The sequence below is a fragment of the Meles meles genome, chromosome 19 (genome assembly GCF_922984935.1).
Source record: "Meles meles chromosome 19, mMelMel3.1 paternal haplotype, whole genome shotgun sequence".
Lineage (NCBI taxonomy): Eukaryota > Metazoa > Chordata > Mammalia > Carnivora > Mustelidae > Meles > Meles meles.
The window spans coordinates 17,571,225-17,596,004 of NC_060084.1; the positions used below are offsets into that span (position 1 = coordinate 17,571,225).

General features: G+C 39.7%; 1 protein-coding gene across 2 annotated transcripts in view; it reads right to left on the reverse strand.

The window, feature by feature from the left end:
* Positions 1-24,780, reverse strand: part of NFATC3 (nuclear factor of activated T cells 3) — a 132,748-nt gene that overhangs the window by 18,204 nt on the left and 89,764 nt on the right. For both annotated transcript variants that reach the window (XM_045989039.1, XM_045989040.1), the window contains exon 9: positions 15,234-16,241. In XM_045989039.1, coding sequence (XP_045844995.1) covers positions 15,234-16,241 — 1,008 coding nt within the window. The remainder of the gene's footprint in view (positions 1-15,233; positions 16,242-24,780) is intronic.

Genomic DNA, 24,780 nt, shown 5'->3' on the forward strand with positions numbered 1-24,780 from the left:
GAAAGCAAAATTTCCCTACCTGTCCAATCTGCCTCTCCACTAGACCAAGCTGTTTTCTTTAGCCACCTAATCAATATACATAGACATTTCTGGTTTATACAAAAAAGGCAATGACCTGGTGGGTAGATGAAAATAAAGGCTTTTCATCTATGGATGAACCCTAGTTTCATCACTAACAGTTCTGGTGACCCAAGGGAAGTCATTTAATCTGTGTGAATCTGTTTATGTATTTACTTAGAGAAGGTAGAGTCTCCTGAAATGTATGTGCAGGCACTCTGCAACACTGCATAAAAATGCAAATTATTATTATTTAAACTGATAAAGGCAGGACAATTAATTGATCACTTAGTGCCCTCATGTGGTGTCATGGCTTTATTTATTATTCTTATTATTTTTTAAAGATTTTATTTATTTATTTGAGACATTGTGAGAGAGGGATCACAGGCAGGGAGAGTGGGAGAGGGAGCAGCAGACCCAGAGGCCAGATGCAGGGCTTGATCCCATGACCCTGGGATCACGACCTGAGCTGAAGGCAGATGCTTAACGACTGAGCGACCCAGGTGTCCCTATTTATTATTTTTTTTAAAAATTTATTTATTTATTTAAGAGACAGTGACAGAGCACAAGGTGGGAGGAGAGGGAGAAGCCATCAGGCTCCCTGCTCAGGGAGCCTGACATGGGTCTCCATCCCAGGACCCAGGAATCATGATCTGAGCCAACAGCAGATGCTTCACCAACTGAGCCACCCAGGTGCCCCTGTCATGGCTTTAAATAGCATATGCACGCTAACAACTCTCAAATTTATATCATCAGTGTATAACTCACTTCCAAACTCTAGACTCGTTGACCCACATGACTACTTGATATCTCTACACGAACGTTCAACAAATTTCTTTAATGCAACACACCTAAAACCAAACATCTATCTTTCCCCAAAACCTACTCCATCTAACAGCCTTCCCCATCTTAGCTGATGGCAACTCCACCTTTCTAGTTTCTCAGGGAAAAAAGAAACAAATAAAAACATTGGTGATGAATTTAACTTCTTTCTCTCACACCTTATACAGAAATCTGTCAGGAAATGCTTTTGGCTCTACCTTTAAAATACATTCAAAATCACACCATTTCAAAGCTCCTACATTGCTACCACCTAGTCTAAATTATTTCTGGTCTGGACTACTACAATAGCATCTTATCTGGTCTCCCTGTTTCTGCCCTTGCTTCCCTGCAGTCCTTTTTCTAAACAGGAGGCAGAGCAGCCAAACCTAAATCAGATCATGACTCATTTGATCAAAACCTTACAAGGGCTCTAAGACTCTCCATAGCAGTTCTTTTTTCCCAGAGAACTTTTAAGGATGTATGCAATTGTCAAAACAACAATAATCCTAAGATGTTTTCTGCCCTTGTCACTGTCATTCTCTCATGAATCTATAGTGGAGACTTCCAGTGGAGCTACACAGTCTGTGATGGCTTCACAGCTGGAATGGAATGTGTACCTGTTTGTTTTTTTTTTTAATATTTTATTTATTTATTTGACAGACAGAGAGATCACAAGTAGATAGAGAGGCAGGCAGAGAGAGAGAGAGGGAAGCAGGCTCCCTGCTGAGCAGAGAGCCCGATGCGGGACTCGATCCCAGGACCCTGAGATCATGACCTGAGCCGAAGGCAGAGGCTCAACCCACTGAGCCACCCAGGCGCCCTGTGTACCTGTTTTTAAAAGCTCTTAGTTTTAGCTTCTAATACAATAAATACTGATAGATATAAGACACATAAATAAAAGTTCTTGGTAATCCTCAGTAGCTCATCAGATTATAAAGGAAAAGATTGATTAAAAGATTATAACGGAAAAGATTGAGCCCTACATGCTATGGTTCCCAGTTACTTCCTTGAGGCCATCTCCCACTGCTTTCCCCCAAATCCCTCTTGTTCCAGCCACTCTGGCCTCACTGCTGCTCCTCTTTACTAAAACCAGGCATGCTTCCACCTCAGGGTCTTTCTTCCGGCTGTCACTTTTGCCTGGAATACTCTTCCCACAGATATTCGCACAGCTAATTTCCTCATCTTCAAGTGTTTGATCAAATGTCTCCTCATCAATAACACGTACTTTCAGACTGCTCTACTCAAAACTGCAATTTGCTCTCCACTTTACCCTTCCCAACACTCCTAACATCCTTTATCTTGCTTGCTCTTTTTCTGTTTTCACAGCACTCCCAACACATTTTATAACTTACTTAATTATTGTGTCTATTGTTTATTGTCTGTCTCTTCCCACTAGAATGTAAGTTCTGTGAGGGTAAGGATCTGTTTTATCCACTGAGGGCCTATAACAGTAGTACTTAGCATATAATAGGCACTTGATAAATGCTGTTTAAATAAACAAATGAATATAGTTTAACGCATAAGTAGGCAAACGATAGTTAAATTAATGTAATCAGCTTACAAACTTTACGAATGCAACAATTCATATTATATGAATTGGTGTGACACTGTAAAAATCACTGATCAGATCACATTATAAAGAAATTACCAACAAGATTATGTGCTTTCACTTGCACTACTGAATTTCATTTATTTATTTATTTATTTATTTATTTATTTATTTATTTGACAGATACAGGCAGCAAGAGAAGGAATACAAGTAGGGGAGTGGGAGAGGGAGAAGCAGGCTTCCTGCTGAGCAGCGAGCCAGATGTGGGGATCCCAGGATCCCAGGACCCTGGGATCATGACCTGAGCCAAAGGCAGATGCTTAACAACTGAGCCACCCAGGCGCCCTAACACACTACTGAATTTCTAATACAAGGTTGAAGATTTAAAATTTAAAATTTTCTATTGTGAAATAGATTTCTATTGTGAAATAGAAATTTCACAATTTCTATTGTGAAAAAGTCCAGAGAGAGATACAAATATATAGGGAAGTTAAGTATTAGATAAAGTTGTCATTTTAAATCAAATGGAGGGTGCGTGGTGGCTCAGTCAGTTAAGCAGCTGCCTTCAGCTCAGGTCATGATCCTGGGGTCTTGGGATTGAGCCCTGCATCAGGCTTCCCACTCAGTGGGGAGCCTGCTTCTCCCTCTCCCTCTGCCTGTCGCTCCCCCTGCTTGTGCTGTCAAATAAATGAAATCTTTAAAAATAAAACAAATGGAAAACAATTATTTAATAAAATAAGCCATCTGAAAAAAGTAATATTGGATCAATTCCTCACACATTCCACCAAAATAAATTCCTGATCATTAAAGATTTAAAAAATCATGGAAGCTATGGGAAACAAAACAAATGATTCAGAAGTTATAGAAATGTAGCGGTGCCTGGATAGCTCAGTTAGTTAGGCATCCAACTCTTGGTTTTGACTCAGGTCAGTGATCTTGGGATGGGATTGAGCCTCCTGTCAGGATCTGTGCTCAGTGGGGAGTCTGCTTGGGTTTCTTTCCCTCTCCCTGCCCTGCTCATGTGCGTGCTCTCTCTCTAATAAATTAATAAATCTTTAAAAAAAAGTTATATAAATGTAAAAAAAATTTTTCATGGGAAGAATTCATGTTACAGTGGGAAAAATTTTGTTAACTCATAGCTCAATGAGCTTAGGAACTTAACACATAAAGGGCTTCTACATTCTATAAATCAGTAAGACAAGGATCAATAATCTAATAGAAAAGTAAGTACCAACAGAGATGTAAATACCAACAGAGATGACAAATTTGTGACAAAGATTTTCTCCTCAGCATGTAAAAAGGTACACTAGCTTAACTCCTAAGTGAAATGTAAACTAAAATTATACTTAGAAGCTGTTTTCCACTTAACCTACTGGCAAGTAAGATGTCTGACAGCAGAATGTATTGATGAAGGTAAAAGAGAAACAGAAACCTTCTCACAATGCCAGTGGCAATGTAAATTCATACAATTTTTATGAAAGACATCTGACAATCTTTCTCAAAATTGTCTAGCAATCTCACGTGTAGGCATTTATCATATACACAAACAGAGGTATCTATAAAAAGATAGGAAATTACATTTGTAAAAAGTTTTTTATTAAAACTTATTAAAGGTTTAATAGACTTATTAAAGGTACAGCTATATTATGGAATATTCTATTAAAAATATCTTCCAATTAAGTTTTTGTTACAGTACTGAAAATTTCCAAGACTGAATATATGCGAAAAGCAAAATGCGTAACATTAGTAAAAATAAGGAAAAAATGTATACAATTGCTTATAAATGCATAAAATACCCTTGAAGTGACAGCCAAGAACCTGGTAATTCCAACTGTCCATACAGAGGACAATTACGTACATAGGAGAGAGAAATTTCTGTGTATGTACTGTGTTGTAACCTCTGGCATTTTTAACATACGAATGTATGACTTTTTCAAAAACCAACATTCAGTTTTAATTTTTTTTTAAGAATTTATTTATCTGATACAGAGAGACAGCTAGAGAGGGAACAAAAGGAGGGGAAGCAAGAGAAGGAGAAGCAGGCTTCCCGCTGAGCAGAGAGCCCAACATAGAGCTCCACCCCAGGACCCTGGGATCATACCTGAGCTGAAAGCAGATGCTTAACAACTGAGCCACCCAGCCACCCCAAAAACCAATGCTTATATCTTTAGAAACACAAATACAGTCAAATTTTAAAATTCTCATTCTACATAAAACCACTTACAGATGCTTAAATATACAATATGATAATAAGGGACTTAATTTATTCTAATTTTTGCATATGTAAAGCTAGAATGTCTGTCCCATAACTCTCAACCATACCCTATCTCCCAACAGAACTTAAGAGTTTGATACTTTTTTCTTTTTTTTTTTTTATTTATTTGATAGAGAGAAATCACAACTAGGCAGAGAGGCAGGCAGAGAGAGAGGAGGAAGCAGGCTCCCTGCGGAGCAGAGAGCCCGATGCGGGGCTCGATCCCAGGACCCGGAGATCATGACCTGAGCCGAAGGCAGAGGCCTTAACCCACTGAGCCACCCAGGCGCCCTGAGTTTGATACTTTTATTCCTGCACAGATAAGACAGGCTAATGGTAGGTAATGTTTAAAAAAAAAAAAAAAAAAGGAAAGAAAAAGAAAAAAAAATCAGACATCTTCAAACAGAAAAGAATTACTTGAGTATATTTAACCTATGTTTTTATCAAAAGCTAAGATCCATGGCTAGAGGTAACCTTGTCACACAAAGCCAGACAATTACCAGTTACCACCAAACCATAAAAGCTGAACTGGTGAGCTGAAAATTTATTTCTCACTTAAAATATTTTTGACTTTGTGAATGATCCTTCTCCAAAGGAACTCAAAAACAAGATACAAATTTTTAAAATTGAGTACAGCTTTAGACACTGGCTTTGTATCTTACGCATGACAGACACAAGGAAGTTACTACATTTACTGTGTTTACAAAAGTGAGATTACATAAAGTAATCAATTATAGCTATTTCAGAAACCACTAAACATTTGAGACAATCTAAATTTCAGGCAGACTTGGATTCAAACGCCAGTCCCAGCGTTTGTGGCCATGTAACACTGGGAAAGTAGTTAAGCTTTCTGAGCCACTTCTCTAAAAAATAAAACTAGTAATTCATTTTTCACAGATTGTTGGAAAGAACTAATGAGCTCCTGTTACACTAGCAAAATGGCTAGCACCGAGCACAAAACATGTTTTATTATCAAGAATAATAACCACAATTCATTAATTATTTTTTAAAAGATTTTATTTAGGGGCACCTGTGTGGCTCAGTGGGTTAAGTCTCTGCCTTTGGCTGAGGTCATGATCTCAGGGTCTTGAAACCGGGCTCTCTGCTCAGCAGGGAGCCTGCTTCCTCCTCTATCTCCTCCTGCCTCTCTGCCTACCCTGATCCCTCGCTCTGTCAAATAAATAAATAAAATCCTTTTTAAAATAAACAAACAAATAAAAGATTTTATTTATTTGAGAGAGAGAGTGATGACAGCATGAGAGAGGAGAAGGTCCGAGGGAGAAGCAGACTCCCCACAAAGCTGGGAGCTGGATGTGGGACTCGATTCCGAGACTCTGGGATCATGACCTCAGCCAACTGAGACACCCAGGTGCCCTTCATTAATTAATTAAAATATTTTATTTAGTTATTTGACAGAAAGATAGCAAGAGCAGGAACACAAGCAGGGGGAGTGGGAGAAGGAAAAGCAGGTTTCCTGTGGAGCAGGGAGCCCAATGTGGGGCTCGATCCCAGGACCTTACGATCATGGCCTGAGCTGAAGACAGACGTTTAATGACTGAGCCACCCAGGTGCCCCCATTAATTATTTTTAAATATACTTTTTTTTTTAAAGATTTTATTTATTTATTTGACAGAGAGAGAGATCACACGTAGGCAAACAGGTAGGCAGAGAGAGAGGAGGAAGCAGGCTCCCCGCTGAGCAAAGAGCCCGATCCAGGGCTCAATTCCAGGACCCTGAGATCATGACCCAAGCTGAAGGCAGAGGCTTAACCCACTGAGCCACCCAGGTGTCCCTTAAATATACTTCTTGAAGTGAAGTTTTGAAGACTTTTTTTTTTTTTTTTTTAAGATTTATTTGACAGAGAGAGTCACAGCAAGAGAGGGAACACAAGCAGGGGGTAGTGGGAGAGGGAGAAGCAGGCTTCCTGCTAAGCCAGGAGCGCGATGTGGGACTCAATGTGGAACATGATCCCCGTGGGATCATGACCTGAGCCGAAGGCAGATGCTTAACCACTGAGCCACCCAGGCACCCTTTTTTGAAAACTTTTGATATGCTGATATATATGTTAGTTAGTGGTAGTCTCTCTTGGATTTTTCTTAGTTTAGGTATAAATTTCAGTGTCAAGTTCATTCAAAGAAAAATTTTTGTTCAAATGGAGTACAATTAATTTTTATCTGTGGAGGTACATAGATACATTTAAATAAGAAATAAAAAATTCTTTCAAATGCTTACAGTTGCTTCACTGGATCTGAAAATTAAATGTTCTTATCGTATACCCAAGAGTCCCTATGTCTAAGATCCTGAACCCCATCATGGTCCATTCTGCATAAGCCACTATCCAAAGCTTACATGGGCATTATTTATGGGAATTTCCTGCTTCTGGAGTTATTCTCATAAATATGCTGATGCTGGACACTACATGCATACTTCCCAGAAGAGGATTCATGAGCTACCCAAAGTCCCAGTTAAAGGACAAAGTTCAATACCATCTGCCTCCCTCCACCTCATTGCCCCAAAGTCATTAAATATTTTATTTGTGACCCCTCTCACCACTGACTATATACATAGCTTTATTGTTTAAATATAATAAATACCAATGAAACTCATATCCAACAGGTAGAATACAACACTGACAATATTTACCTCTGCTCCTCCACACCAGCCTCCTACTTTCCCCATCCTAAATCTTTTGTTTATCCCTCCCTTGCTACTTCAAAGCAGGCCCTTCTGCTTGTTACTTATATGCAGAACTGCAGCATCTGAGGTCATGTCTAAAGTCCCTGTTTACAGTCAGATTAGCAACTGCCCTACATTCAGGATCAGCATGTCACTGCATAGAGCCTGCAAGCGGCCGTGTCAGTTTTCACCAGAGCAGCAGGTCAGGCTATATTTAACATGTACCCTTTTCTCTGCTGAAAGGCTGCAGCTGCAGCTCTGTTAGTTTGGGAACAAAAGAGGACAAGTGGGAATTGAGGGATTCTAATGGAAAGCTGTAACTGGATTCAGTTCAGTCACAAATTAAATGGGCTTGGATTTAAAGGTCAAAGGCGATCTAGTTTAACAATACTATAATCTTAATTAAAATGCTTAAAACACAGCTGTGACAAGTCTATATTTCTGTACTGGTTAAACGTGTATCGTTTGGTCCAAAGACTGGGACATACACACTATAATGCACTGCAATGTTTAGGAAAAGTTACAGCTTCAGGAATACAAATTGTAACACAAGTAAAAAATCACTGATAATTTTATAGATGTAGAGAGCATACTTTTCAAGCAGGGACAGTGGTACAAAGAAAAAAAAAGTAGCAAAAGATTTTTGAAAAATGCCCTATATTGGATAAATAAGTAATATCACAGCCTTCCAAGAGGACTTCCTTTTTTTTTTCTTTTTTAAATAGAGAGCAAGAGAGAGACCATGAGCATGAGTGGCGTGGAGGGGCAGAGGGAGAAGCAGACTCCCCACTGAGCGGGAGGCCGGATGCAGGGCTCAATCCAGGATTCTGAGCTGAAGGCATATCCTTAATCGACTGAGCCACCAAGGCACCCCCCAAGACGACTTCTTGAAAGAAAACATCACTTGGTAAAAATCAGTATTCTGTTGTTACTTTTTTTCAAGATTTTATTTATTTATTTAACACATAGAGAGATCACAAGTAGGCAGAGAAAGGGGGAAGCAGGCTCCCCGCTCAGCAGAGAGCCCAATGCGGGGCTTGATCCCAGGACCCTGGGATCATGACCTAAGCCAAAGGCAGAGACTTAACCCACTGAGCCACCCAGGCGCCCTTGCTGTTGTTATTTCCCTAAAGAATACGCCTTGGGGGCACCTGGGTGGCTCAGTGGGTTAAGCCGCTGCCTTCAGCTCAGGTCATGATCTCAGGGTCCTGGGATCGAGTCCCGCATCGGGCTCTCTGCTTGGCGGCGAGCCTGCTTCCCTCTCTCTCTCTCTCTCTCTCTCTCTCTCTCTCTCTCTCTCTGCCTGCCTCTCTATCTACTTGTGGTCTCTCTCTGTCAAGTAAATAAATTAAAAAAAAAAAAGAATACGCCTTGGGTAGGGAGCCATATGACGCTGAAATAGACTCTACTGAGCTTGCAAAGTTAACATGAGGGGCCAAAATCACCTCAATGAAACTGAACAATGATACTTATAAAGTTTAGTGTTGGGATCCAAAAACAACATACGCAAAACCCAAGGGGTAGGGAGTGGGGAGAGAAAAGATGTGATATAGCAGTACTTATGACTCACTAAATCAACAGTAAGATGGAGCTAAGAAAACCCCCTGACCTCAGACTGTACTGATAAATAAAGCCTTCTGAACAAGCAAGATAACAGTTCTAAATCCCTTGGAGCTGGCTACAGGTGCTCTTTTCTATGTACTGCACTACAAAAAGGAACTACACTACTAGGGTCAAGCAGAGGTTGGTAAGGGTGAGGGACAGGTGAGGTTGCTGGAGTGTTTTTAAGACCGGGAAAGAGATCAAGATTTCACAAATGTGAAGGGCTATTACAAGGATTAGATTTGTTCTGCATGATTCCAGAGGCATCAGAGTCCACATAAAATAAGGGCAGCTAGAACTCAAAAGGCCCTGAGATGTTCCAAAGAAGGTGAAGAAAAAGGCACAGAGGAATACAGTATCATTAAGAATACCAGGTATGAACCCCAGTGTGAAAGAGGATGGACCAGAGAGCCTTTAAAACTTATTTATACTGACAATCTGGAACTAAGGCCTGGGTGCCTCTGTCAGTTAACCATTTGCTTTCGGCTCAGGTCCTGATCCCAGGGTCCCACATCAGGCTGCTTGCTCAACAAGGAGCCTGCTTCTCCCTCTGCCTGCTGGCCCCCTGTTTGTGTTCTCTCTCTCTGACAAAATAAAACAAAACAAAACAAACTTCTTTATAGTGAGTTTTTGTTTTTTGGGTTTTTTTTAAAAAGATTTTATTTATTTGACAGACAGAGATCAAGTAGGCAGAGAGGCAGCCAGATAAAGAGGAGGAAGCAGGTTTCCTGTTGAGCAGAGAGCCTGAAGCAGCTCCATCCCAGGACCCTGGGATCATGACCTGAGCCGAAGGCAGAGGCTTTAACCCACTGAGCGACTCAGGCGCCCTTGTTTTTGTTCTTTTGTGAGAGAATGACAACGGGGATGAAGGGAAGCAGACTCCTCACTGAGCTGGAAGCCCAACATGAGGTCTGACCTCACAACCCTGAGATCAGGACCTGAGCAAAATCAACAGACACTAAACCGACTGAGCCACTGAGGCACCCCTGGGAATCTATAATCTTAAATTTGCCCAGGCCCCTCTCACAAACTGAAGCTCGACAGAGAAAATGGCAGTTTCTTTCAATATTCTGACTGCTGTACATCTGCAGTCTCATTCACAGACCAATGAGAAACATGATTATAGACACTGGAAAAATACCTGAAGTACTGAATTAGGAGCCAGGAGACTTGGTTTCAGTCTTTATATGCTATTAACTGTGTGTTACCCTGGACCAAAATCATAGGCTCTGTAAAACCCAGATTCTTCATCTATAAAATGAGGAGCTGTATTAGAGGTGTTTGTAGGTCTGTAAGTTTTCAATTTCTGAGCTGAGGCCACTAATATCATCTCTATTAAATGTCACCAAATTTATAATAAAAAATTAAGGTGTTAATGTCCACATTTCTAAAAATAACAGTCAAGTAATAACTGAATGATTCCTGACTTCCTCTATTTAAAAATTACAAAATAAAAAGGATATTTTATCTTTAATTTTTAAAAATCTTTCATGTGATTTTCATTTATTTTTAAATTTACTTTTATTAATTTTTTTTAAGAGGGCAGAGAGTGAAAGAGGAAAAAACTCAACTGTAGGAAAGGGAGAGAGACAGAGAGAACCTTAAGCAGGCTCTATGCCCAGTATTACGCCTGATACAGGCTTGATCTTAAAACCCTGAGATTATGACTTAAGCCGAAATCAAGAGTTGGACACTTAACAGACTGAGCCACTCAGGCACTCTAAAACAGAAATATGATTAACAGAAGTTCTTAGGATTAGGTTAAATAAGTATATTTAACTAATAAAACACAAATTAAAATTATTTGTGTCTTCTAATTGTGGAATGAAAATTACTTTGTACTTAATATTTAACACTATAATATAGGGGTGCCTGGGTGGCTCAGTCTTAAAGCATCTGCCTTGGGCTCAGGTCGTGATCCCTGGGTCCTGGGATGGAGCCCAGCATCAGGCTCCCTGCTCAGCAGAAAGCCTGCTTCTCCCTCTCCCCCTCCCCCTGCTTGTGTTCCCTCTCTCACTGTGTCTCTCTCTGTGAAATAAATAAAATCTTAAAAAAAAAACAACAACACACAACTTAACACAATATAGAAAAGTTAATAGAAAACTTGAAGTTAAACTAACTGCAAAGTTCGTCTTAAGTACTTCTAATCCTTTTTGGCATGTCTTATGCTTCCTTTTATTTTTATTTTTAAAGATTTTATTTATTTATTTGAGAGAGAGAAAGAGAGAAAGAGACCATGAGGGGTGCAGAGGAGCAGAAGAGGGAGAAGCAGATTCCCTGCTGAGCTGGAAGCCCAACACAGGGTGGATCCCGGGACCCTGAGATCATAACCTGAACTGAAGGCAGATACTTAACCAACTGAGCCACACAGGTGCCCCATGGCTTCCTTTTAAAGCTAACCAGAAAGGGGACATTCAAATGCTATGAATTTCCAGGCCTATGAGAGATGTTATTGTTTTTTAATAAATTTGTATAAAAACTTTCCAAAACTGTAGGACTAAGTTCCTAGAATTTTACTTTCAAAGGCGAATCAAAATAACATTATCAATGAGTCAGCTGGCAAATATCAAACTTCTAATGATCCAAGGTGCCCAGGAGTGCATTGTAGTCCCTCCCCCTTTAAATACTGCTAGCAGCACCGACCTTTCTATCAAGTCTTATGACAAGTGGCAAAGAGAGAATTCAATAGAGACTTCATCTTTTGTAGGGCTACAATCTGGGAACTTTTCTTGATTGTGTGGCCTATATAATGACTGGAGCAAAAATGAAAAAATTTTTATACCTCCCCTTAAAGGCCTCATCTTTCCAGATTCCTTGTTTTGGCAACGTATTTTAACATATTCAAAGGGTAAAATAAACTTTTCACAAAACGTTTCTAGAAGTTCCAATGTGTTGTCCACAAAATATCACTCAAACTCTGATAAACTAGAAAAAGCAAGTTCCATTACCTTTGGTCCCTTTTTAGAAGAAAACAGTCTTCATATGGAAAAAAAATGAGCTGGAATATACTGAGATGTGCCCAATAAATCTCATGTCTTCAGTTCTATCACAAATGCGTGGCAGGTCTTACTCAAGGTCTTACCCCTTGTCTCAGGATTAAAATTCTAAATATAAATCTTAAAAGCACTATGAATTGTCTAAAACTGCCAAAAGAATGAATAGGTAACATTTTAAAATTTAAGTCTATTTGAAAAAAGCTTAACTTATTTCAAATCTGTTTTGCATCAAAGCAGAAGTCTCCTCTCTAGCTAGTGTTCATCATTATTGAGTAGGCAGTGACACTTAATGCCAGCTGTGCATAAAGAGAAGGGTAAGACACTTAATATCAGAGCCCTCGAGGTACTCCCAACACAACTGTGACAGATTACATACAGCTGTGAACATGTGTTCACGCAATGAAATGCAGCACACATGTCCCTTAGGAATTAAAAAAAAAACAAACACCCTAAGGGATGCCCTTCAGCACGGAGTTCTAACCACTATGGTCTGCTGCTGCTAGGAGGCAACTATAATGCTGCAAGAAAAAAGATTAGACTGAAAAAATGTTATTCTAGTCTCAGCCTTGCTACTTATCAGTTGTGTCACCTTCAGAAAGTCCAATCTGCTACATGATCACTGTCTCAGAGACAGAGGATTAATAAGGATTCAAAGAAATAATGAATAGGAAAGGGCGCCTGAGTGGCTCAGTGGGTTAAAGTCTTTGCCTTCGGCTCAGGTCATGATCCCGGGGTCCTGGGATAGAGCCCTGCATCGGGCTCTCTGCTCAGCAGGGAGCCTGCTTCCTCCTCTCTCTCTGCCTGCTTCTCAGCCTACTTGTGATCTCTGTCTGTCAAATAAATAATCTCAAAAAAAAAAAAATGAATAGGAAAATACTATGCAAATTGTAGGTGTTGCTTCAGTTTACACATACACAGTTGAATCTTGAATAACGTGGATTTTGGAGCACCTGGCTGGCTCAGTTCGTTGAGCATCCGACTCGGTTTTGGTTTAGGTCCTGATCTCATGGGTCAAGCGACTGCCCTGAATCGGGCTCCACATTCAGTGGCGAGTCTGCCTGAAAGATTCTCTCCCTCTGCCAGAGGCATGCTCTCTAATAAATAAATCTTAAAATAACAACAATAACAACAACTTGGGTTTCAGTAGCAAGAATCCATTTATATGGGGATTTTTTTTTTTTACATTTTCTCTTCTTTATGATTTTATTTTTATTATTTTTTAAAGATTTTATGTATTTATTTGTCAGAGGTGAGAGAGAGAGAAAGAGAGAACAAGGAGGAGGAGCGGCAGACAGAGGGAAAAGCAGGCTCCTAGCTGAGTAAGGAGCTGTTACGGGACCTAATCCCAGGGTCCTGAGCTGAAGGCAGACGCTTAATCAACTGGGCCACCCAGGTGTACCGATTTTCTTTATTTTTTTTTAAAGATTTTTATTTACTTGAGAGAGAGAGAGAGAGAGAGAGAACGAGCAGGGGGAGGGGCAGAGGAAGAGGAAGAAGCAGACTCCCCACTGAGGGGGGAGCCCAACTCAAGGCTCGATCCCAGGACCCTGAGATCATGACTTGAGCCAAAGGCAGATGCTTAACCGACTAAGCCACCCAGGTGCCCCTTCCTTATGATATTCTTAATATTGCTTTCTTTGCTTTAGTTTACTTTATTCTAAGAATATAGTACAAAATACATATAACTTATAAAATAGTATGTTCACTGATTGTTTATGTTATCAGTGAGGCTTCCAATCAACAAGAGACTATCAGTAGTTAAGTTGCTGGAGAGCTGACAGTTATAAATGGATACTTTGACTGAGAGAGGGTGGGTGTCCCTAGTCCCCAAGGTCTTCAAGGGCCAACTGTATCTTCTGTTTACACACAAGTGACTTGGCACATCCCCTTGTGGCTTTGAAAGCCATCTTTTACTATGCCATTTGCCCTCCATCGTGATGCTTTCCCAGACACAGCTCCATTTCTGCTTATGTTGTCTGATTTGCCCTCTGATACTCATTTACTGAAAACATAAACACATCCTCTAAGACCTGGCCCTCAAATATCATCTCCTCAAGGAAGTTTTGGTGAATCCTTTTGCTTTTTTCTTTAAGTAAGCTCTAGGTCCAACATGAAGCTCAAACACATGACCCTGAGATCAGGAATCCCATGCTCTACTGACTAAGCCAGCCAGTTGCCCCACTGCTGAATTCTTCTTATGGAATCTAGCACAGCTCTCTGATTATCTCCTAATGTGCGTCTTTTAGACCTTGACTGTAAGTAACTCAGACCCACTGCAGATCAGTCAGTCATGTACCGATCTGGTGAAAGCCCTGGGAGTGGGGATGCCACATTTTATTTACCTTCCTTTTTCTTTTTGCTTAGCATTTGGGATTTAATACCAACTTTGCAACTAAGTAGTAAATTCACCTTCTTCAGATGTGTAAGATGGCTAACTTAAAATTACTTTTCTACACAGAAAATACAGAATCAGAGAGAAAATTGAAATTCTTTATCTGTGTTTTCAGAATCTTTAGAATTTTCATATTGAATTGTTACCAGCAGCTTTCACTAAATTCCTATTTAGAAAAAATTTCACTACCATATAAACGATAGAGCCAAGAATAAAGTCTAAAATTTATCCTAAAAATGCTATGTTGGGGAATTTTCAACTATTGAAATAACTAGTATTCCAAAGTTTGTTCTCTAATTAAAAAACAGAGGTCTATCTGCCAACTTGCTACATTCATATAAACAGCTCTTTATCCTGGTGCCAACAGGTCTTGTACCATCACCACTATCTGACTCAGCAAGCTGGGTGGAGAGGGGGCACCACTGCTCTTTACCTGTGTGAGTCTCCTCAAGGACAGGAACTCCATTCAAACACATACCTAGTATTTCCAGCATCTAACTGTGTGCCTTCCAAATAGATGCCATTCAGCAGTATTTACTGAATTCCATTCTCCAGACACTGAGACCTCACTATACTTTCAGAAAGAAGAGATGCCCAATAAATCTCATCTCCTTAGTTCCATCACAAATGGGTAATGGGTTATCATTCAAGTCTCACCCTTTGCAACAGATATTAGTGGTAAAATAGATTTTAAAGCATAGATTTTCACATCTACTCTCAAAGTCATAGATTAACATGTTTCTAGTGACAACAAATATTTTAAAAAATTTAAAAACCCAACCACATGCCATATGCCAATAAGCAACCCATGATGACTTTTTTATGACTATCCGAGAAGGAAGTTCCCAGATCTTCATTGCTTCAAGAATATAAAGATGAACTTACCATCATCTAAAGTGATGTCCTGCAGACCAATTGTTGAAAAGTTAGGTTCTTGCTCTTCAGGTTCAGGCTTAATGTTCACAGTTGCTTCATCAGGTGGAAATGAAGCTGGATCACACAAATTGTGACAGATTAAGGATGAAGGTGCAGAAAGACCTCCCTGGCCTGTACTTTGTGCTTGAGTTGAGTGCTGTCCAGAATGCATTCTGGTGGCTAAAGACGGTGATGAGGCAGTTCCTGAGCTAGGAGATTGGTAAGGCATAGGCTGTAGCTGAGGAGATGGTGGCCCAGAAAGTGGTGAACTAGCCAGGGGATGCGAGGCTCCTGGGGAAGCAGTTGTAGCAGACCCTGAATGTGAAGGACCATATGTAATGGGTTGTAACTGAGGGGAAGACTGGCCTGTGACCTGGTCAGCCCCTGGAGAAGAAAGAGATCTTTGTCCTGTGTTTGAACAATGGAATCCCACTGACTGCAGGTGAGACAGGGTCTGCACCGAATGAGGTGTGTGGGCTAAGAGATGTCCTGCTGGGCCTGAATTTGAAGAATGAAAAGGTATGGATGACGGTGGCTGACAGCCAAGATTTATTAAACTAGGAAGAGGTGCATCCTGTGAAAACAAAACCGGATCATATTCTTGACTAGAGGCAGCATTAACTGGAAGACAAGTTGGTCCGTTGTACACAACATTAGTTTGCATAGGCTGATAGGAAGACCCCACAGGAGGTGTTGATGTGACTTGAAAAGGCTGGTGCATGACTGAAGAAGGTATCATATGCTGTTCTTTACCAGAACTTTCATCCCTACACTGCAACTGTGGCAGATGAGATGAAGTTACCATGGATGCATATGTTTGTTGAATGGGACAAACCAAGCTTCTCTGTGTTGACAGTACACTGTCATGTGGGTGTCCTGTGTCTGAGGAAGGCCTCTGGGTCTGGGCAGGATGAGGCACAGACAATGCTGGAACTGAAGACAAGTCAACCTCTTCTTTGTGTTCTTGCTTCATCAAAACTAAAAAGAAAATGATTAGAGAAAATATTACTATATAATATATATAGTGATCATAAAGGGCACTCATTCCAGGCTACATAACTGAGTATGCACCCAAGCCAGGGGTTAAAAATACAAATGCCTTCAGAGAAGGCATATACTATAAAATATGTGAAGTCAGCAAGCATAAGACAACAGGGAGTGGTTCTTGCGCTAAAAGTTTCAAGTTAAAAAAAACAACAACACTGCACAGAACTCTATGAAGTGCTGTGGAAAGATCTCAAATACATTCCTATGTACCAAAAACTTGAGTCGCAGAACAATGTGTACATATCACAACTCTTGTAAAATATCGTGTGTGTATTTAGACATATGTGTATGTTTTCGCTTATATAGGTATGGGTATCTCCAGAAAGATGTCATCAAACTGGTACTACTGTGTTTACTGCTGGGAATGGAAACTAGGTGACTAAGGGTAAGAGCAAGAACCAGATTTACTTTTTACTATGTAAGCTTTTGTGTCTTTTGAGTGTTTTCAACCAGGTATATACATTATCTATTCAAAAATAAATGATTTTTTAAAACCCCCCAAGGCTCTAGGGCCTAATAAAAAGCCTTAAATTTGACAGGTGCATGGGTGGCTCAGTCTGTTAAGTGGCTGCCCTATGCTCGGGTCATGATCTCAGGGTCCTGAGACTGAGCCCTGCATGGGGCTTCCTGCCCTCGGGGAGCCTGCTTTGCCTTCTCCCTGTGCAGCTCCCTTGATTGTGCTCACCTGCTTATGCTCTGTCTCAAATAAATAAATAAAATCTTTAAAAAAAAAAAAAACCTTGAATTTGAGATCTCTGATCCGAAATTTACTGGTCACCTGGTTTTGCATTTTGCATCAAACATCACGGATCTAATCTAATATTCATAGAGCTTCTAGTTTACAATGGTCTAGTTTACAATGATCCTCAACCATCATCAGATACATATTACAAGAGGAATAATGAGGGATCAAAAAAGTATTGGAATGCACAAAAAACCTGTTGGAGATAATAAATTCAACATGTAGAAATCAATTACATTTCTATAAACTAGCAATAAATAATCTGAAAAGGAAATTAAGAAAATGATTTCATAAGCCAATCAGAGAAAGACAATTATCATATGATCTCACTCATATGTGGAATTTAAGAAACAAAACAGACATCCTATAAACAGAGGATTATAGGGGAAGAGAGGAAAAAATAAAACAAGATAAAATCAGAGAGGGAAAAAATCATAAGAGGCTCTTAATCATAGGAAACAAACTGAGGGTTGCTGGAGAGGAGGTGGGTGTGGGTATGGGGTAACTGGGTGATGGACATTAAGGAGGGCACGTGATATAATAAGCACTGGTATTATATAAGACTGATGAGTCACTGACCTCTTCCTCAGAAACCAATACTACATTATATGTTAATTAGTTGAATATTTTTCCAAGATTTTATTTATTTATTTGTCAGAGAGAGAGAGAGCGCACAAGCAGGAAGAGCTGCAGGCAGAGGGAGAAGCGGGCTCCCCACTGAGCAAGGAGCCCGATGAGGGTCTCGATCCCAGGACCCTGGGATCATGACCCAAGCAGAAGGCAGATGCTCAGCTGACTAAGCCACCCAGGAGTCCCAAAATAAACGAGTCTGCCAAAAAAAAGAAAACAATTTCATTTACAATAGCATCAAAAAATAAATTTGTTCCCTAAAGAACAAATTTGGCCAAGGTAAGCAAGATTTACGCAGTAAAATCCACAAAACACTGCTAAGGAAATGAAAGAATACCTAAATACATGGAACAATATTCCAGGTTCATGAACTGGATGACTTAATTAACTGTTAAGAACACAACACTCCCCCACACAATTTTCAGATTTAATCCCAAAATCTCAGCAATATTTTTTTTGCAGAAATAGACCTGTCCTAAAATGTATATGGAATCCCAAGGAACCCCAAATAGTTAAAACAATCTTGAAAAAGTGCAAAGACAGAGGAATCACACTTTGTAATTTCAAAACTTACCACAAAACTATAGCAATCATAACCACATGATATTGGCCTAAGGACAGACATACAGACCAATGGAATAGAGACCAAAAACAAACCCTCTAACATACAGTCTCTTCAACAAATGATACTGAGACAACTGGGTATCACGTTCAAAATAATGAAGATGGAATCTTATCTGAAAATTACACATGAAAATTAACTCAAGTGGATCAAAGACCTAAACATAAGAGCAAAACTACAACTCTTGGAAGAAAACTAAGGGCAACAGCTTCATGACACTGTATTTGGCAATGGTTTGTTTAGCACTATGTACACTGAAAGTATAGACAACAAAAGAAAAACAAACTGGATTTCATCAAAATGAAAAACTTCTGACTACTGAAAGACACCACTGAGAGAGTGAAAAGATAACCCACAGAATGGAAAAAGTATTTGCAAATAATATTTCTGAAAAGGGTTTAATATCCAGAATATATAAGAACTCCTACAAACGCAACAGGACCGAACTAAAGATGTGTGATTCCAGGATCGAGCTAGATGGATGTGTGTGTAGAAGAAGGGAGGTACCAGCTCTTCTCTCTAGGATCACTAATTATGAAGATGAAACAAACCTAGAGATGCCATGTGGTGAAAGCATGCTCAAGATCTAAAGCCAACAGAAAGAAAAACAGTGTTAAGATGAAGAGAAACCCTAAGTCCTAAGATCACACTGCTTGAGCTGAAGCATGTCTAAAGCCAGCATTGCACTTTATCTTCCAGTTACATGAGCCAATGATTTTTTTGTTGTTGTTGTTAAGCTAGTTTGAATTGAGTCTTTGTCATGTGCACCCAAAAGTTCTAATTTACTCAAAACAACCTTTCCAAGATAGGGATTATTATTATTACTCCTGCCTTATAGATGAGTATACTGAAGAGAATAAAGGCACTAAGATCTCACAGTAGTTAAGTGGCATCATAAGGACCTGAACCCAGGTTTTTCTGCCTCCAAAGCCCATGCTTCTTTTTTTTTTTTTTTGAGAGAGAGAGAGAGAACGCGTACAAGCTGGGGGGAGGGGGTGGTGGGACAGAGGGAGAAAAAGAAGCAGACTCCCTGCTAACCAGGAAGCTCGCTGCCGGGCTCGATCCCAGAGCCCTGAGATCATGATCTGACCCAAAGCCAGGCACTTAACCAACAGCCACCCAGGCGCCCCCAAAGTCTATGCTTTTAATCACTATACTGTATTACCAAGAAAGATTCAACTTTACCATTCCATCACACAAGTGGAGGTTATGAATAACAAACACTATCCTTTATCACATCAAAAAAGTAGCAAGTCCATGATTTCAGATGAATCTATGGGTTGAAGGGACTGCTTCATGTAGAAAATGAATGCATTTTGCTTATTTTAATGTTTATCAAAACAGAAAGCCATCAGTTAATTTTCTGTGTGTCAAAACAAATGAGTTCATTGTGTCCCTTGGGAAATACTTCGGTCCACTTTTCTAAAAATTATCTACTTTGTCTTCCTATTAAAGTGCTATAACTCCTTTAAAAATAATTTTACTAGGTGGCTAGGTGGCTCAGTTCGTTGACGAACACAACTCTTGATTTCTGATTTGTGGCTGCTAGGATTGAGCCTGCACTCAAGTCTGGTTGTCCCTTTCCCTCCCCCGCTGCTCTTGCTTTTGCTTGCTCTCTCAAAAATAAATTTTTGGGATGCATGGATGGCTTGGTTAGTTAGGTGTCTGCCTTCGGCTCAGGTCATGATCCCAGAGTCCTGGGATCGAGTCCCACATCAGGCTCCCTGCTCCCAGCGGGGAGCCTGCTTCTCCCTCTGCTCATCTCCCTGCTTTCTCTCTCTGAAAAATAAAATCTTTTTTAAAAAATAAAAAGAAAATAGAAAAATTTATAATCTTAAAAAAATAAAATTTTCCTGAATTCACATCTCATTGTCCCTTCTATGTTTATACTACTTTAACATAACTAAAATTTTCATCATCCTCACTAAAATTAAGAACTTCATTTTATGTAAAAGAAAATAACAATGAGGGGCGCCTGGGTGGCTCAGTGGGTTAAGGCTCTGCCTTCGGCTCAGGTCATGATCTCAGGGTCCTGAGATCAAGCCCCACATCAGGCTCCCTGCTTGGCAGGGAGCCTGCTTTCCCCTCTCTCTCTGCCTGCCTCTCTGCCTATTTGTGATCTCTCTCTCTCTGTCAAATAAATAAATAAATAAATAAATAAATAAATAAATAAAATCTTTAAAAAAAAAAATAACAATGAGAACCAAAGCACAGTCAAACCTCATCTGACCATTTACCGAACCCGTCAATCACATGAAACCCTTCATATAAGAATGGACTCAATCTGAGGAAATTAAGTAAGAATTAGAACAGCTCTGAGACTATATGCATTGTATAGTAGGTAATTAATGGAGTACTTGTTTTGGGGGGGTGCATTTGAGCTTGACACTTTTCTCTGGTGTCCTAGCAAGAATGGAATGGGCTCATCATTCATCACTGTGTTAATCTCTAAATCTGGCAAGCCGTAAGTGAGCCCACCCTTAACAGGACAACCCTTAAAACAGAGAAAGCATATTACGAGTCTTCTTATTGCTTCTGTCCCAATGCTAACATTCCCAAACCAGGCCTCCATCCAGTTTCTTATTCTCGCTCAGGTATTTCAAGTATGTGTCTAACAACTCTGACCTCTCTTATGTCTTCATGTATTTCTTTCCTTCTGACTTTGGCACAACTATAACTTTCTCCCTGTACAACTGGATTCTTTTTCCCTTTTCTACTTCAGCTTCTACTCTGGTCCCAGGAAAGCCACAGTAAATGCCATACCCAGGATGACCTTTCCATATAAAGGAGGGAGAATATTCCAGAAAGCCTCTCACCATTTAATTAATCCTGAATGGGGGAGGTAAGGTCCTTGGTTACATAAGTGGTTGGTTATCATGCACTGAAAAGGACACAAAGTGACTGAGAAGTACATCTTAAATTCACCTTTTTATTGGATAATCCAATCCTTCTTTTTATGTACACTCAGATTGAGAGTTCTGCTTTCCTAAATTGAGTATATTTCCACTTTGCCAAATCAACTATCACTTTTTGTCTATAAGGAATTAAGACTCCAACCGTACCAAATCTAAGAAGTCCTCTTTGCTGGTCTAGGATTATTTATTCTTATTAGAGAGAAATACAGTTAAAAAGAACTTACAATATCTAGAATGACTTGAATTTTAGAAACAGACTAACTCTACCTTTTGTGTTAAATATGCTCAGCAGAGAGCCTGAGCTCATTCTCATTCTCAACTTTAGAATGGGACAAGTTATGCTAAATACAATTTCCAATTAAAAAAAAAGTTACTACACCTGAAACTAACATACCATTGTACATCAACTATACTTCAATAATAAAAACTAAAACAAAACAACAAACTCAAAACAGCCATTTGCAACTGATTATTCTTTCACTGGATATTGATATTTGTCAGATTCCTATTGCTAGGAATACCATATTGTCAAAAAGGTAACAAAATGTCGTATCCTTTAATAAAAAACAAGTAACTTCTGAACATATAAAATTATTTTTTAATTTTTTAAGAAAGATTTTATTGGGGCACCTGGGTGGCTCAGTGGATTAGGCCTCTGCCTTCGGCTCAGGTCATGATCTCAGAGTCCTGGGATAGAGCCCCACATCAGGCTCTCTGCTCAGCGGGGAGCCTGCTCACCTGCCTCTTTGCCTACTTGTGACCTCTGTCAAATAAATAAATAAAATCTTTTAAAAAAATTAAAAAAGATGTTATTTATTTGCAATAGAGAGAGAGTCCAAGGTGGTGGAAAGGGGCAGAGGGAGAGATAGATGCAGGTTCCAGGGAGCCCAAGATGGGGTTCAATCCTGCTTTATGCCAGGACCCTGGGATCATGACCTGAGCTGAAGGCAGAGGGTTTAAACCACTAAGCCACCCAGGCACCCCTGCTTTTTTTATTTTTAAACAATTCCAGAAGCCCTCTCCTTTCTTATTGAGGTTAGATTCTACAGTCTCCCATCTTCACAGCATTTGTTAACATTCTTGGACTGCATGTCTGAATCTGAGTGCTATTTAAGAAAGTTGCACAACAGGGCAAATTAATATTTATAAATTTATGAATATCAGCATCAAAGGTGTTTTTTGATCATGCCTAGAATCCTATTATGTTTCTGTGGTAACTTACTCTCCCCTTTCTTTACAACAACTATTTCAAACTTGTCTACATTCTTCAAACTGCCAAATCACCCACACTCCCCTCTGCTCACAACAGAAGATTCCATGTTATTCTTTAAAGAAAAAAAAAGTTGACACTATCATATGGAAACTCCCTAAACTCTCCACTACTAAATGTATAAACCAGCCAAATATACACCCATCTTGTTCATCCTTACCTTTCCCCTCCTATTCCTTCTACCAACTAAGGCCCATTCCAACTTTTATATTTTAAATTTTATTCTTTCTCTGATATTCTTTATTATCATTAATGCGGTCTCCCCTATATAATCAAAACACTAACTATCTGAATCACCTTTTTAACCTTTTTGGGCCTCTGCCATATAAATCTCACTTTCCATAGTTAGTAATTTGAGGAAAAGACTAAACTGGTCATTGATACCTTATAATAAGACAGGAGAAATATGGGGGAAATGATTTTTAGTTTAAACTTTCACTGAATATAATTGACACATAACATTGTGTAAAATTTAAGGTGTACCACAAGTTAATTTGATACATGCACACACTGCAGGGAAAAGGATTTTTAAAGTAGGCTCCATGCCCAACATGAGAATAGAATTCCCAACCCCAGGGGCACCTGGGTGGCTCAGTGGGTTAAAGCCTCTGCCTTCGGCTCAGGTCATGTTCCCAGGGTCCTGGGATTGAGCCCTACATCGGGCTCTCTGCTCAGCAGGGAGCCTGCTTCCCTTCCTCTCTCTCTGCCTGCCTCTTTGCCTACTTGTCATCTCTGTCCGTCAAATAAATAAATAAAATCTTAAAAAAAAAAAAAAAAAAGAACTCACAACCCAAGATCAAGAGTCGCAAGCTCTACTGACTGAGCTAGTTAGGCGCCCTGAAAGTGGTTTTTGCAATACAAATTTGATCACGTTACCTCTCTGTTAAAGCTCATTTCTTAGAACTTTTTTTTTTTAATTTATTTATTTGACAGAGAGATAACAAGTAGGCAGAGAGAGGCAGGCCGAGAGGGAGAAGCAGGCTCTCCACTGACAGAAAGCCTGACACAGGGCTCGATCCCAGGACCCTGAGATCATGACCTGAGCCAAAGGCAGAAGCTTATACCACTGAGCCACCCAGGCGCCCCACAACTTTTTCTTTTTTTATTAGAGGATAGAGAGAGGGGAGAGGGAGAGACGATGTTAAGCAGACTCCATGCCCAACATGGAGCCTGAAGCAGGGAATCATTTCAAAACCCCAAGATCATGAACTCAGCCAAAATCCAAGAGTCAGATGCTTAACTGAGGCACCACTCTTTTTTTTTTTTTTTTAAGATTTTATTAATGTATTTATTTGAGAGAGAGTAAGAGAATGGGGAAGGAGCAGCGGGAAAGGGACAAGGTGACTCCACGCTGAGCACAGAGCCCAATGCAGGGCTGGATCCCATGACCCTGAGATCATGATTTGAGCCAAAATCAAGAGTTGGACACTTAACCAACTGAAGTTCTTTTAATACTCCATTATCCAACCAACCACAAGACCTTTGCACATGCTGTTGACTTTATCTGAAATGTTCTCCCTCACTTTCTCCAAGACAGTTATTAACAGTATAGATTCTACAGCCAGACTGCCTGGATTCAAATCTCACCTCCAGCACTTATTAGCTGTGTGACCTCGGTTCACTCATTTGCAAAATGGAAAGGGCAATCATTACCTACTTTACAGGATTATAAGAGAATAAATTAGTTATTATGTATAAACTGCTTAGAATAGCACCTGGCACACACTAAATGTTCAATATGTCTGCCAAATCAATGAACAAACCTGAGATGTACTCTGGCATAAGAGTTAGGTGCCCAGACTCTGGAAGCAGATTGCCTCTGCATGACATTTGGCTGTAAGATTTAAATGTTCTAAGACTGTGGGCATAATACTTAGCTACTCAGTTTCTTCATCTATAAAACAAGATAATAACCTATCTCATACATCTATTATGAGTTCAAAAGAATAAACAGAAAAAGGGCGTAGAACAGTACCATATGTATGTATATATATACACACACACACATACACAACATGTCTATAAACTATTATTTTCCAGTAATACTCAAGTATTACTTTCACATAAAAGCCTTTTCTCAACCTGTTAGCCTAGACAAGTGTCCCTCTGTTATTTTCACCTATAGCATCGTATCCCTTTCCTACAGAGTCCTTACTGCAGTTTCTAATTACAAATTTGTTAGTAACTAATTTATTTAGTGATTCATTAACTTCTGTTTGTCCCCCTGGATTATAAGTTCCATGATAAAGGAAATGAGCTAGGTTTCACACAACTGGCGGGCACCCTCAAAT